The following is a 16700-nucleotide window of genomic DNA, read 5'->3' on the forward strand; positions in this document are numbered from 1 at the left end:
CATATTAAATTACTTACTTCAACATAAACCTGATTAATCATTACTAAACACGCTGCAACTGCTGCCCGAATCAGGCTGCAAAGTGTGACATGTTCAACTGTTGGCCAGGTGAGCTACAACGCCACGAGGCGTGCGTGTACAGCTCAGGGGAGCCCTGGCTTCCAATCTAACAATGGGTGCTACTTTCTCCACACTTGCAGTACGCTCCCTTTACCATGAGGAGACAAGACAGAGGACATGTCATCTATGAAGGATACTGTTTTGAAGTACTCAATGTTTTAGCCAAGGATCTGAATTTCAGGTTTGTATTGTTTGTTTGTTTGTTTGTTTAACGCCGCACTCAGCACTAAACGGTATATTACGGCGGTCTATAAATAATCGAGTCTGAACCCGATGATCCAGTGATTGACATCCTGAGCATCGATCTTAGCATTTGCGATACGATGACATGCATCAACCAAGTCAGCGAGCCTGAAAACCCGATCCCGTTAGTCGCCTCTTACCACAAGTATAGTCGCCTCTTACTACACGTATGGGTTCAATTTCAGGTAATACTTCAATCGAAAACATTTGATAGAAAACAAGATAGTATTACCAACTAATGTTGTGAGACAGTTTCTCTATTAGTTGATTACTCCATACCTGTATATTAAATGGAATTAGATTCCTGATTTAAGTCTTGAATCTTATGTTCTTCGTCGTCATTTGGCTGAAACATTGCTGATAAGACCTCAGTCGTACGTTCTGTGTATCCACAGCGCAGAATCAGATGATGAAGCCGTGTTAATAGCGAGGTGGTTGGCAGTAAGATGAGACTGGAGGGTTGTGTGTTCAGATTAGTCAATTCCTAGCTACGAGGTGTCTTGTTTTGCAGCGTCCAGCTTGTAGAGCCAGATGACGGTGAATGGGGCCTCCTTGTAGACGGCAAGTGGACGGGCTTGATTGGCCAACTAGAGCAGAGGGTAAGAGGACAGGAGGCGTGGAGAGGGGGTGGGGGATGAAAGTCGTAGTGTTTTGTTATTACGACAAAATACACTTAAAACCCTATGCACAAAAGCTTTTGTTAATAACTATCTTATTGAGGGAAATACTCCGTGTGTTGCTGATCTTTTATGCCATGTTTTAAAAGTTTGAAAAGTCACAGGTTAGCGCGAGGGTATTCAACGACAAGTAGACAGTTCAAACTTTTCCGCCAGAAAATAATCAGTCTCGAAGACCTGGCGAAACCAAATGTATTTGAGTGGCGGGTGCTACCAGCAGTACAGGACACCTGCTCCCCGAACATCTGGTGCCATCAAAGATCGATTCATAAGATTTTCACACATTTTTGCCCTTTGCGCCCAAAGAAATCTGTTCCGGGAAAATCTTCCAGACTGATTATTCCCTGTCGTTTAGTTTTGAATGTACAGTTCAGTCATTGCATGTACATACAATGTGTGTGATGTTGGTCTCCCCATCAGGACGTGGACATGGTGGTGGCGCCACTGACAATTCACGAGGACAGGGAAAGGGTCATGGATTTCCTCCTGCCACCGTTCTACACAGAAAATGTCGACATTTTGTACAAATTCGAAGACGTCAGCGAATCAGACATCTTTGTCACCATGAAACCCTTCAAGATTATGGTGCTGGTGTGCCTGGCTGCCGCCGTTGTCGTCGTCTTCATCTTCATCTTCTTCACGGAGCAGTGCTCCCAGTATCTGGCGCATGAGAGCAGGAACACGGACAAGCGGACACCAAAGTCACCCATTGTCCCACAATCTTCGACCTTGATGTCTTCATTTTACGCTGTCATCTGCTTTGGCGACGATCCAGTTGAAGAACTGCATTTGATCTTCTGGAGAGTGTTTGGATCTGTGTTTAAACAAGGTAGTGTGTGACATTTTTTGTGTGTCTGTTAGCCTTCCAAAAGGATTAAATTGCAAGACTCGAAACCACATGCTTATTGCAGTGAAAGGATATTGAAAAGATGACATTTGTGTTTTTGAAGGGTTACATTTGTCTTTTTTGAAGTGTTAGACTTCTTAAACTAAAAATGTTGGAGGCATAGCATAAAAGGGTAGATTGATAGGAGTCATTGAGAAGGAACACAGCCGCTGGAGTATGACAGCCATGGTAGATCCAGTGCTGCCATCACGACACTGCTCTGACTCGTCATTCCGCTGGGAAAGTTTTTCTCATCCTCGCCAAGATGGTTATCCACAAACTACAGTTCTTTATCTTCTCACTGAGATCTTACGTAAAAATTGTCAGCAATCAATTGATATCAAAGGTAATTTGCGACTTTCGCTTTGTTCAAAAGTGTCTTTGTCAACATGTAGACACTGTATACATTAAACGTGCCTTCAATTGATAAATAAATTGAACGTGATTACGTTGCATTTGATTGGCTCGCCAAGCATTTTATTTGCGTTTATGTAAAGTTCCAAACCGAAAAGATATTAGACAACGCCCACTAACGGACTACTGTTTTCCGATTGGCTGACAATAGAATGGGAGGGGCTTGTGTTGCATTATTGCGCTGAATATGTCGCTGACATCTTATAATTTTCTACAGATTTTGTGTGTTTTGATTAAATAAGCAGTCTGTAAAGTTAGTATTGTTGACGTGTTTATTTACAAGATTAGACTTCAATATGTCTTTTAATAACTCCGGTGTGCACACTTTGCGTAAATCTGCTACGTGTACTCAGCTGTGCGATCTTTTTTTACGATTATATTTCCATAAACGAAAGACATATTAAAGTTAATTCTTATTTAACCACACGAAACAACAATCGATTAAAATGTGTTAATAACACATATACATGAAGTGGTGCATTTATGTGCTAGTACTGTCATGCCACTCTCCTCCTTCCTCCACAATGCTGTCTAGTGTGTCGAGTCTTGCCACTCTCCTCCTTCCTCCACAATGCTGTCTAGTGTGTCGAGTCTTGCCACTCTCCTCCTTCCTCCACAATGCTGTCTAGTGTGTCGAGTCTTGCCACTCTCCTCCTTCCTCCACAATGCTGTCTAGTGTGTCGAGTCTTGCCACTCTCCTCCTTCCTCCACAATGCTGTCTAGTGTGTCGAGTATTGCCACTCCCCTCCTTCCTCCACAATACTGTCTAGTGTGTCGAGTATTGCCACTCCTCTCCTTCCTCCACAATGCTGTCTAGTGTGTCGAGTCTTGCCATTCTCCTCCTTCCTCCACAATACTGTCTAGTTTGTCGAGTCTTGCCACGCTCCTCCTTCCTCCACAATACTGTCTAGTGTGTCGAGTATTGCCACTCCCTTCCTTCCTCCACAATGCTGTCTAGTGTGTCGAGTATTGCCACTCTCCTCCTTCCTCCACATAATGATGGTGTAATTATAAGTACTAACTGTAAGGTTCCCCCGTTAGGCGACCCGTGGATCTCCCACACAACGCCAGGCCGCATCCTCATGACGTCTTGGTGGTTGCTGACGGTGGTGCTAGCGGCAGGATACAGCGCCTACCTCGTTGCAATCCTCGCCGTCGATATCCGCGTCAAGCCGTTTAGGACGTTGCAGGACGTCGTTGATTCCCCCGACTACACCATTGGCATTATGTCGACGGGTATCATCAAACTCATATTCGAGGTAATGCATTGTTCGCACTCGCCACTCAATCGGCCGTATAACAACTTTACAGTGTAAAGTCAAAGTAATGATACAAACAAAATATCTATGTAATTTTCAAGTGATCGCCTCCGTGGTGTGGTGGATTGAGCGTTTACTCGGAGAGCGGAAAGTTCGATCGATCCTATGGCAAGCCGTTTTCACATTTATTACAGAATTACAGATATCTTCAATTGTTTTAAAGATATCGGTATTTTATTTAGAGATATCAATAATGTTTTTAAGATATCAAAAAATAATTAAAGATATCTTATATTCATTTCTGATATCCATAATAAAATTACTGATATCTTAAAATGTTACGGTGATATCAGCAAATTAGTTTGTGATATCTCTAAATGTATTTAAGATATCATTAAACAATTACCATCCTGCAGTAAATAAATATATTAGAAAAAAATTCAAGATATCTTAAATTCAATTCAAGATATCTTGAAATAAGTTATACATATCCACAAATGCATTACAGATATCTTTAATTCAATTAGAGATATCTTAAATTCGATTAGAGATATCTTAAATTCAATTCAAGATATCATTATTTCTGACCGTTACTGATATCAAACATTCAATTAAAGATATCATTAATACTTTTGATGATATCTTTATATCAATTATTGATATCAGTTATCTAATTTAAGTAACATTATTAATGTTACATCTTTAATAATGGCAACAATTGAAGATATCAATAATTAATTATTGATATCTGTATTTAGTTTCAAGATATCAGGAATTGAATTAATGACATCATAACAAAACATGACATTTTGATATCTTTAAATCATATTTTGATATCAATAATCGAATTTAAGATATCAGCAATTCTTTTCAAGATATCTTCAATTCCATTCAAGATATCTTCAATTCATTTCAAGATATGTTTAAAACAATTGAAGATATCTTAAATTTTATTGCAGATATCTACAATTATCTGCATTTAAGATACCTTCAATTCCATTCAAGATATCTTCAATTCATTTCAAGATATCTTTAAAACAATTGAAGATATCTGTAATTCCGTAATAAATGTGAAAACGGCTTGCCATACGATCCCATAGTATGTGCACCAAAAGACGTTACATAATGTTGATCAAGGACTTGTCGGTTCGGAGTCAGTATGATGTGTCTGAGTAGGGTATCCATGAAAAACTGTCGCATGGCGTCATTGTGAACTTGTTCGGACGCGAGTACAAGCAGCCACGCACACACATGAATGCACTTGGCTATATGAGTGCAATGATCTTGAACGCGACGTTAAACACCAATTTACCTCATCTCACATAAAGTCTAACTTCACCTCTTTTAATAATCCTAAAATATTTTTAAAAAATTCACACACGTCGGGTCTTTCGTATGTGAGGGTGCGGGTTGGAGTGTGGGTGCGGGTGCGGGTGAGAGTGTGAGTGTGAGTGTGGGTGAGAGTGTGGGTGTGGGTGCGGGTGAGAGTGTGAGTGTGAGTGTGGGTGAGAGTGTGGGTGTGGGCGCAGGTGTGGGCGTAGATTAGGGTGTGGACGTGAGTGCGAGTTCGAGTGTGAGCGTGGGCGTGGACGGGCGTGGGCGTGGGCGTGGGCGTGGGCGTGGGCGTGGGCGTGTGGGATTGACCTGACACGTCTCACTGTTTACATCCTAAGTGGTCGATACATTTAAAACCATACAGTTACCTCACTAACCCTTCCCTGTGTATGGGAATGTTGGTTCGATTTATTTAACTTGAATCACCATGTAGTGCTACATATGTTATCAAAGGGGCGGTCTGGTAGCCTTGTGGTTAAAGCGTTCGCTCGTCACTCCGAAGAACCGGGTTCGATTCCCGACATGTGTACAATATGTGAAGCCCATTTCTGGTGTCCCAACGCCGTGATATTGCTGGAATGTTGATTAAAGCGGCGTAAAACCATACTCACTCACTCAAAGTTTCATTTTTTCTATATTGAATACTCCTGTACACTGTTTCATAATCTCATTGGTTTCTCTCCTTTGTTCCCAAAAAAACAAAAAAATGTTTTTTTAATGCTATCAACAAAACATTTAACGGCAAACAATTCGTTTTCAGAAATCGAACCAGGATGACTTCAAAGGGGCTTGGCAAAAGGTCGTGAATGCCAACAAGACTGATCCCCGAGTGTTGGCCGGGACTGAGTCTGAGCACCTACAGCACGTGCTTGGTGGCAAGTTCTGCTGGATCGTTGACGTCACCACCGCCGAGAAGGCGCAGGCAACCGACTGTGCCCTCGAGACTGTTGGGGTTAGACTGAATGGCCAGAATTTAGCTCTAGCTGCTCCGACAAACTCCCCCCTCAAACCAGCATTGGAGGACACGTAAGGGAGATTCTGTGTGTCTTGTATTGTTTGTTTGTTGTTTTACGCCGCACTCAGCAATAAGACGGCGGCCTGTAAATAATCGAGTCTGGACCAGACAAGCCAGTGGCTGACATCATGAGCATCGATCCACGCAACTCGGATCGATGACATGTATGAACCAAGTCAGCGAGCCTGACCATCCGATCCGGTCTTACGACAGGCATTGTCGCCTTTTACGGATCTTCACGGGAATTCTTGTGTTGTGTTATAACAAGTTATCTACGGTATTAATATATACCATATATATCATGCAGATGATTAGGCACTATCATGACAATATAATTCCAGTAATCTCTTTCATGTTCTCTAGTAGCTCGAGAGATACCAAGAAAATTTCGAAAAGGCCTAGATCCTAACATTGATACCTAGGCCACACATGCATACCGCCTAGTTCCTACCTATCGTTACAAAGTTGACCGGGTTGATAATCTGATGCTGAATCTGTCGTACTGAATCTTTCATTCTGAATCATATTGAATCTTGCTCATCATTATTATTGTTATAATATTCAACCCTGTTTTATGACTTTTTAACACATGATTGTATTCATGCATATCCAAAACACATATGTCATGTGAGATCAATGAACAATTATTAGCATACAAATGTAACCGTAACTGTTTCTATATATTCTAATTGGAAAGCCTCCCCGGTTGCACTAGGCATGTGTTTATCAGAAAATGCATCCATAGACACTGAAGCTAGTTTTCTCCCCATTTTGTTTAAAGTTAGTTTATGGAGCTGTTACAACATGCAAGTGGCATTGTCAGATTGGTAATAACGTCCTCATGACGATTTAGAATTGCTTTGAAATCTTGCAGTAAGAATATATAGACTGACTGGTAGCACGAGGTGATTGACTGTTGTCACGACATGGTTGACTGTTGTCACGATGTGTTTGGCTGCTGTCACGAGGTGATTGACTGTTGTCACGAGATGGTTGACTGCTGTCACGAGGTGATTGACTGTTGTCACGAGGTGTTTGACTGTTGTCACGAGGTGACTGACTGTTGTCACGAGGTGTTTGACTGTTGTCACGATGTGTTTGACTGTTGCCACGATTTGATTGACTGCTGTCACGAGGTGAGTGACTGTTGTCACGAGGTGTTTGACTGTTGTCACGATGTGTTTGACTGTTGCCACGATTTGATTGACTGTTGTCACGATGTGATTGACTATGGTCACGAGATGATTGACTGTTGTCACGAGGTGTTTGACTGCTGTCACGAGGTGATTGACTGTTGTCAAGAGGTGATTTCCAGACAGAAATACAGAGGTCAAGCTAGAAATCGCCTTGCACAGAACAAAACCATGAAATCTGCAAACGACCATTGAACAATCAACAAACCATATTCACACAGGCCAACAATCAGAAAAGTTAATATAATGGGTCATGCCCAAAACAATAACTGGCCCTGTTGTCAATGTCCTGCACTGACAAATGCCCGGAATGCAACAGACCCGCCTCCCCTTCCGGATCATGAACAGTCATGGAGGCGGACAGAAACCTAGTTTATTTCAAGCAGGCTTCCGCAAGCAGCCAGGAAACATCGAATGGCCCTCTTGTCATCCTTATATCGGTACACCCAGTCGTTCCAAAAACTCCCCTATCCCGATAGGTGTGCCAGGTTTAGAAATAAACAGGGCCGGAGAACTCTACATTCTACTGGGGCTGTTCACTGGTCACAACAACACAACGGAAATTTACTGCAAATGTCAACAGTTTCGACTGCGGCATAACTCTGTGCCTTTGCATATGAAGTGTCAGTAGAAAATAGTATGGGTGTGTCTAGGCGTACTGTCAGCGGAATATAGTGTGAATGTGTCTAGGCGTACTATCAGGAGAATATAGTGTGGATGTCTCTAGGCGTACTGTCAGAGAAATATAGTATAAGTGTGTCTAGGCGTACTGTCAGGGGAATAAACTGTGGATGTGTCTAGGCGTACTGTCAGGGGAATATAGTGTGAATGTGTCTAGGCTTACTGTCAGGGGAATATAGTATAAGTGTGTCTTGGTGAACTGTCAGGGGAATATAGTGTGAATGTGTCTAGGTATACAGTCAGGGGAATATAGTGTGAATGTGTCTAGGCGTACTGTCAGGGGAATATAGTGTGAATGTGTCTAGGTGTTCTGTCAGGGGAATATAGTGTGAATGTGTCTAGGTTTACTGTCAGGAGAATATACTGTGGATGTGTCTAGGTGTACTGTCAGGGGAATATACTGTGGATGTGTCTAGGTATACTGTCAGGGGAATATACTGTGGATGTGTCTAGGTGTACCGTTAGGGGAATATAGTGTGGATGTGTCTTGGTGTACTGTCAGGGGAATATACTGTGGATGTGTCTAGGTGTACTGTCAGGGGAATATACTGTGGATGTGTCTAGGTGTACTGTCAGGGGAATATAGTGTGGATGTGTCTAGGTGTACTGTCAGGAGAATCTAGTATGGGTGTGTCTAGGTATACAGTCAGGGGAATATACTGTGGATGTGTCTAGGTGTTCTGTCAGGAGAATATACTGTGGATGTGTCCAGGTGTAATGTCAGGGGAATATAGTATGGGTGTGTCTAGGTAAACAGTCAAGGGAATATACTGTGGACGTGTCTAGGTGTACCGTTAGGGGAATATAGTGTGGATGTGTCTTGGTGTACTGTCAGGGGAATATACTGTGGATGTGTCTAGGTGTACTGTCAGGGGAATATACTGTGGATGTGTCTAGGTGTACTGTCAGGGGAATATACTGTGGATGTGTCTAGGTGTACTGTCAGGGGAATATACTGTGGATGTGTCTAGGTGTACTGTCAGGGGAATATACTGTGGATGTGTCTAGGTGTACTGTCAGGGGAATATACTGTGGATGTATCTAGGTGTACTGTCAGGGGAATATACTGTGGATGTGTCTAGGTGTACTGTCAGGGGAATATACTTTGGATGTGTCCAGGTGTACTGTTAGGGGAACATACTGTGGATGTGTCTAGGTGTACTGTCAGGGGAATATACTGTGGAAGTGTCTAGGTGTACTGTCAGGGGAATATACTGTGGATATGTCTTGGTGTACTGTCAGGGGATTATACTGAGGATGTGTCTTGGTGTACTGTCAGGGGATGATACTGTGGATGTGTCCAGGTGTACTCTCAGGGGAATATACTGTGGATGTGTCCAGGTGTACTGTCAGGAGAATATATACTGTGGATGTGTCCAGGTATACAGTCAAGGGAATATACTGTGGATGTGTCTTGGTGTACTGTCAGGGGAGTAAAGTATGGATGTGTCTAGGTGTACTGTCAGGAGAGTAAAGTATGGATGTATCTAGGTGTACTGTCAGGAGAATATAGTATGGATGTGTCTTGGTGTACTGTCAGGGGAGTAAAGTATGGATGTGTCTAGGTGTACTGTCAGGGGAGTAAAGTATGGATGTATCTAGGTTTCCTGTCAGGAGAATATAGTATGGATGTGCCTAGGTGTACTGTCAGGAGAATATAGTATGGATGTGTCTTGGTGTACTGTCAGGGGAGTAAAGTATGGATGTGTCTAGGTGTACTGTCAGGAGAATAAAGTATGGATGTGTCTTGGTGTACTGTCAGGGGAGTAAAGTATGGATGTGTCTAGGTGTACTGTCAGGAGAATATAGTATGGATGTGTCTTGGTGTACTGTCAGGGGAGTAAAGTATGGATGTGTCTAGGTGTACTGTCAGGAGAATATAGTATGGATGTGTCTTGGTGTACTGTCAGGGGAGTAAAGTATGGATGTGTCTAGGTGTACTGTCAGGAGAATATAGTATGGATGTGTCTTGGTGTACTGTCAGGGGAGTAAAGTATGGATGTGTCTAGGTGTACTGTCAGGAGAATATAGTATGGGTGTGTCAAGGTGAAATGTCAGAGGTATATAGAATGAGTGTGTCTATGTGTACTGTGAGGGGAATATAGTATGGATGTGTTCAGTTTAACTTTTAGTAGAAAGATGTATGCACATGTCTAGATATATACTCTTGTCAAGAGATCAACCGGTCAAAAAACTCGCCGCTTAGATTCCCTGTAGTTACTTTGAATCTATATCTATCATAGTGTCATTGATTAAAAGAAAACGAATGACAAAACTGCCACTTGTACATTCCAGGATGTCCGCCATAGCAGACAGTGGTTTGCTGGAGAAATGGTGGAAACAATGGCAGAAGCCTCGGACACCGGACATGTGTCCAGCTCCCCCTGACGTCCGTCACATCATACTCAATGACGTCATGGGCCCCGTGTACATCGCGCTTGGGGGCGTGGCACTAGCGGGCTTGTTCCTGGTTCTAGAGCTGCTCACGCATCGAGTACATCTGCTCCAAACCGGAACTCAAACGAATAAAACACCAACGTAATTTTCGCTGATGGAGTGTTAGAAGATGACACCAGTGATGTGTAGATAGCATGAATGTGTGTGTTGTCGAGGACACCAGGTGTTCAAAGACCGGTGGAAATAGATGCAAAGTGAAGCTACTGAATATGTCCTGAATATCATGTCCACAACATATATGCCACCGGACTTGCAGAGGGTCACGTGGTCCTGCAGCAAAGGGAGATCACTGTTGTTTGAGATCGTAAAAGACATACCAATGGCCGAAATGAATAACTAGAGACCCACGTACCTCACTCTGACATATTAACAGTGTGTTACGGGACAGATCGTGTATATTGACATGAGTGAACGTTATTTCTTGTCATGAAATATGTGCTATGGTATAAATGCATATTATAATTTCAATATATCTTTTTATATCTGATACCTAGAGGAAACAGAATTGGAAATATTAGAAACGCAAATGTCAATGACAAATATGGAAATGTTCTGCTCTCCAGACCGTGTGATGACAAAACACGGATCGGAAACGAAATAGGCATGACTCTAGTAACTAAGGCACATATTGAACTATTGAACTTAGTATAAAATATATTGAATACTTCATGACTTGAAAACTAAAGCAAAAGTACAAGATTGTTCAATTTACAAATTTGTCAAATTTACAATTTTATTATTTTTATTTTCGAAATATATCGAAATGAGCTGTGGAACTTAAATGAATGGACCACTGATAATCAGTGATGACACCAAGTTTTCGCAAAAAGGGTAAGCATGTCCTGCACTACGGGTAGCACCCGCCATTCACACAATTTGCATAAAAAAGTAAGTATTTTTTGCCTGATGCCACCAGTGGGTGGAAACTTATCACCATGGCACTGTGCATATGGCCACATATCACCATGGCTCTGTACATATGGACACATATCACCATGGCACTGTGCATATGGCCACATATCACCATGGCACTGTACATATGGACACATATCACCATGGCACTGTACATATGGACACATTTCACGATGATACTGTACATATGGACACATATCACCATGGCACTGTACATATGGACACATATCACCATGGCACTGTACACATGGACACATTTCACTATGATACTGTACATATGGACACATATCACCAAGGCACTGTACACATGGACACATATCACCATGGCACTGTACGTATGGACACATATCACCATGGCTCTGTACATATGGACACATATCACCATTGCACTGTACATATGGCCACATATCACCATGGCACTGTACATATGGACACATATCACCATGGCACTGTGCATATGGACACATATCACCATGGCACTGTACATATGGACAAATATCACCATGTCACTGTACATATGGCCACATATCACCATGGCACTGTACACATGGACACATGTCACTATGATACTGTACATATGGACACATATCACCATGGCACTGTACACATGGACACATGTCACTATGATACTGTACATATGGCCACATATCACCATGGCACAGTACATATGGACACACATCACCATGGCACTGTACATATGGACACATTTCACTATGATACTGTACACATGGACATATTTCACCATGGCACTGTACATATGGACACATATCACCATTGCACTGTACATATGGCCACATATCACCCAGGCACTGTACATATGGACACATATCACCATAGCACTGTACATATGGACACATATCACCATAGCACTGTACATATGGCCACATGTCACTATGATACTGTACAATGGACACATATCACCACGGCACTGTACACATGGACACATGTCACTATGATACTGTACATATGGCCACATTTCACTATGATACTGTACATATGGCCACATATCACCATGACACTGTACATATGAACACATATCACCATGGCCCTGTACACATGGACACATTTCACTATGATACTGTACATATGGACACATATCACCATTTCACTGTACATATGGACACATATCACCATTGCACTGTACACATGGACACATGTCCCTATGATACTGTACACATGGACACATGTCACTATGATACTGTACATATGGCCACATATCACCATGGCACTGTACATATGGACACATATCACCGTGACTCTACACGTGGCCACGTATCACCCAGGCACTGTACACATGGACACATGTCACTATGATACTGTACATATGGCCACATATCACTATTGCACTGTACATATGGCCACATATCACCCAGGCACTGTACATATGGACACATATCACCATAGCACTGTACATATGGACACATATCACCATAGCACTGTACATATGGCCACATGTCACTATGATACTGTACATATGGCCACATATCACCATGGCACTGTACACATGGACACATGTCACTATGATACTGTACATATGGCCACATTTCACTATGATACTGTACATATGGACACATATCACCATGGCACTGTACATATGGACACATATCACCATGGCACTGTACACATGGACACATTTCACTATGATACTGTACATATGGACACATATCACCATTTCACTGTACATATGGACACATATCACCATGGCACTGTACACATGGACACATGTCACTATGATACTGTACACATGGACACATGTCACTATGATACTGTACATATGGCCACATATCACCATGGCACTGTACATATGGACACATATCACCAAGGCACTCTACACGTGGCCACGTATCACCCAGGCACTGTACACATGGACACATGTCACTATGATACTGTACATATGGCCACATATCACCATGGCACTGTACATATGGCCACATATCACCATTGCACTGTACATATGGCCACATATCACCATGGCACTGTACACATGGACACATGTCACTATGATACTGTACATATGGCCACATATCACCATGGCACTGTACATATGGACACATATCACCATGGCACTGTACACATGGACACATGTCACTATGATACTGTACATATGGCCACATATCACCATGGCACTGTACACATGGACACATTTTACTATGATACTGTACATATGGACACATGTCACTATGATACTGTACATATGGACACATGTCACTATGATACTGTACACATGGCCGCATATCACCATGGCACTGTACACATGGCCACATATCACCATGGCACTGTACATATGGACACATATCACCATGGCACTGTGCATATTGCCACATATCACCATGGCACTGTACACATGGACACATGTCACTATGATACTGTACACATGGACACATGTCACTATGATACTGTACATATTGCCACACATCACCATGGCACTGTACATATGGACACATATCACCATGGCACTGTGCATATGGCCACATATCACCATGGCACTGTACACATGGACACATTTCACTATGATACTGTACATATGGACACATATCACCATTTCACTGTACATATGGACACATATCACCATTGCACTGTACACATGGACACATGTCACTATGATACTGTACACATGGACACATGTCACTATGATACTGTACATATGGCCCACATATCACCATAGCACTGTACATATGGACACATGTCACTATGATACTGTACATATGGCCACATGTCACTATGATACTGTACACATGAACACATGTCACTATGGTACTGTACATATGGCCACATATCACCATGGCACTGTACATATGGCCACATATCACCATAGCACTGTACATATGGACACATGTCACTATGATACTGTACATATGGCCACATATCACCATGGCACTGTACATATGGCCACATATCACCATGGCACTGTACATATGGCCACATTTCACCCAGGCACTGTACACATGGACACATGTCACTATCATACTGTACATATGGACACATCTCACCATGACACTACATATGTACAAATTAATAATAACGATATAGCAGTACTATTTACCATTCGACTATTTTTTGTCTCTACAAGGAATTACACAAGGCTGTCTGAGCCCCTACCGACTTCAATTACTGGTAAACTATAGGAATTGCGATCACTTAAAGAAATATTTTATTTTATGCAGTAGAATGACATATTGGTCACTGTTTAAAGGTAGTCTATATGACGAGACACTCGTAAGGTCTTCATACTGTCTCACCGATTGTGTTTTAAAAAGAATTCACGATCATTTCGGTGGAATTTTCAATCAACAATGGTGAATTATATATCCCATCTTCAGCGCCGGTCACTCGGAATAGCTTGTTATAATCTAATATTTCCATCACACACAAAAATTAAATTATCCAAACCTTGATACGATGTTAAATTTGAAAGTACAAATGACAGATTACAGCTACAATCCATCATTTATCTGGAATCGATTCCCCTTGTTCGGGTTGTGTGTTTGTGTCTTGCACGGACAGAAAGAGTTTGTCAAATTTCCAAACTTGGTGAATGCCACTGTCCACTCAGACACTGACATGTTATTTGGCTTTATTCATCAGTTCGTATTTGTTTATTAGGTTGTTGTCACTAACTTAAAAAGGTTAAGTAGCAATCTCATATACTTTCATTGTCAGCTTCCTGTATGAGAGATATACTGTTATGCATACAGCAACAATACACTGGTTAACACAAACAATTTTATACCTATGCGGGATGCGTACCAGCTACCTCTTGCTTTGTAGTTCTTCATGGAACCAATCTAATATATCTTGAAAATGAGTTATTCTTCATATATTAACCAACATGTATGGTATTCGCGTTTCTTTTGCGGTGAGTGTATATTTTACACCTCATCATATTTGACTTATAGCCTGATGATATGCACATTATTCAACATGTTTAAATTCTAAACATGTCTAAAGGTGTTTAAATTCTAAACATATTAAAAGATAATTAAATTCTAAACATATTTAAAGATGTTAAAGGTGTTTTAATTCTAAACATATTTAAAGATGTTAAAGGTGTTTTAATTCTAAACATATTTAAAGGTGCTTAAATTCCAAACATATTTAAAGATGTTTAAATTCTAAACATGTCTAATAGTGTTTTAATTCTAATTATATTTGAAGGTGTTTAAACTCTTAACACATTTAAAGGTGTTTAAATTCTAAACATGTTTAAAGGTCTTTAAATTAAAAACATGTTATTGGGATGTCGTGTTCAGGTGGTGTTCAGACTATGAGGCGATAGCTCAGTTCAAGTGTTCAGTTCATGTGAATATTATAAAAAGGTCATTTTTCAAAACCCACAAAGAAAAGAAAGAACAATGTGTGCTGAAGAATGTCAGTGCACGAACAGGACACTACACTGCTTAAGGACAACGTTGACAATAAAGATCCCCAGATGGCGCTGCAATTTGTAAAACATTCCGAGTTTAATCGCCTTGTTCCGCCGTGTATATAATAAATGCAAGTGCTCATTGTATTACGTCATTCCTCGTGCACTCAGCGTGTGACGTCAAACACGAAGGTGTTATGATGCCAAGTTAATTTTCTGACGCACATGTTCATGAGAAGACGTTTGGTGAGAATATTGCGGCACTTGGTGTACCCAAGTACATATTACGACTATACTATTACTCAGAGATGCAAAATGTTAAATTTCCTGGCTGATGGTGTAAATGTCACTGCAAATATTTTACCAATTTGAAAAAGAGACACTGCTAAGTATTGTCCGAGATTTCGTTATGCGTAAAAAACAAAGAATTTCGACACCGATAAAAGTCCTGAGCGACGATCTGTCCCAATGTGGTTTCAAACGAACGACAGTAATACATGCTAAGCGTTAACTGTTTGTTTATAGAAAGGTCGGGACAGATGTCGGATTACGTAGAGTATATTATTCATCAAAACGAGCCGCTTTTCCGGAGACCACTATGACAAGTAGTCTCAATACTACCAGCATATGTGTGTGACGTTACAACTTTGTGTGTACTGTCATCGAGGGTTGTGTACCGCCATCCTGCCTGGCAAGTAAAGTATGTCAACCAAACACACTCTGTTTGTGATGTCTTATAGAACCCCCTGATTCATGTCTTTGTCTCAGACAGACATGAAGACTTAAACAAGGATGACAGCACGTTCGATACATTAACGCAGCATGTTTAAATAGAATATCTATCTATCCATAGATACATCCATAGATATTTCCTAGATGCACAAGGAAAGGCGTAACACAATGAGCACTTCGGCATGCATTTATTATATACACGGCGGAACAAGCCGATTAAACTCGGAATGTTTTACAAATTGCAGCGCCACCTGGCGTTATTTATTGTCAACGTTGTCATTTAGCAATGTAGTGTCCTTTCGTGCACAGACGTTCTTCAGCACACATTGTCTTTCTTTACATATGACGTATTTTGTTTGCCAGTTGTTCATTTGTATTGTTTTTATTTTGAATAAATTATTCGCATAATGACA

General features: G+C 41.2%; 2 protein-coding genes across 2 annotated transcripts in view; both read left to right on the forward strand.

Annotated features, from left to right (window-relative positions):
- Positions 1–10748, forward strand: part of LOC124140671 (glutamate receptor 3-like) — a 35831-nt gene extending 25083 nt beyond the window's left edge. The window contains exons 6-11 of the mRNA XM_046508354.2: positions 201–301; positions 875–962; positions 1461–1869; positions 3382–3599; positions 5695–5960; positions 10119–10748. Of these exons, the coding sequence (XP_046364310.2) occupies positions 201–301; positions 875–962; positions 1461–1869; positions 3382–3599; positions 5695–5960; positions 10119–10365 (1329 nt within the window). The 3' untranslated portion in view covers positions 10366–10748. The remainder of the gene's footprint in view (positions 1–200; positions 302–874; positions 963–1460; positions 1870–3381; positions 3600–5694; positions 5961–10118) is intronic.
- A 131-nt stretch (positions 10749–10879) lies between these two features.
- Positions 10880–16700, forward strand: LOC124140688. The gene has a single exon (XM_046508378.2). It carries the CDS (start codon positions 11216–11218, stop codon positions 12146–12148), a length of 933 nt encoding a protein of 310 aa, XP_046364334.2. The 5' UTR covers positions 10880–11215; the 3' UTR covers positions 12149–16700.

This window comes from Haliotis rufescens, unplaced genomic scaffold, assembly GCF_023055435.1.
Source record: "Haliotis rufescens isolate VD_foot unplaced genomic scaffold, xgHalRufe1.0.p SCAF_51, whole genome shotgun sequence".
Lineage (NCBI taxonomy): Eukaryota > Metazoa > Mollusca > Gastropoda > Lepetellida > Haliotidae > Haliotis > Haliotis rufescens.

What these genes read in the sequence shown, in the direction of transcription:
- LOC124140688 (XM_046508378.2), top strand. Translation starts at nt 11,216, where the DNA reads ATGGCACTGTGCATATGGCCACATATCACCATGGCTCTGTACATATGG.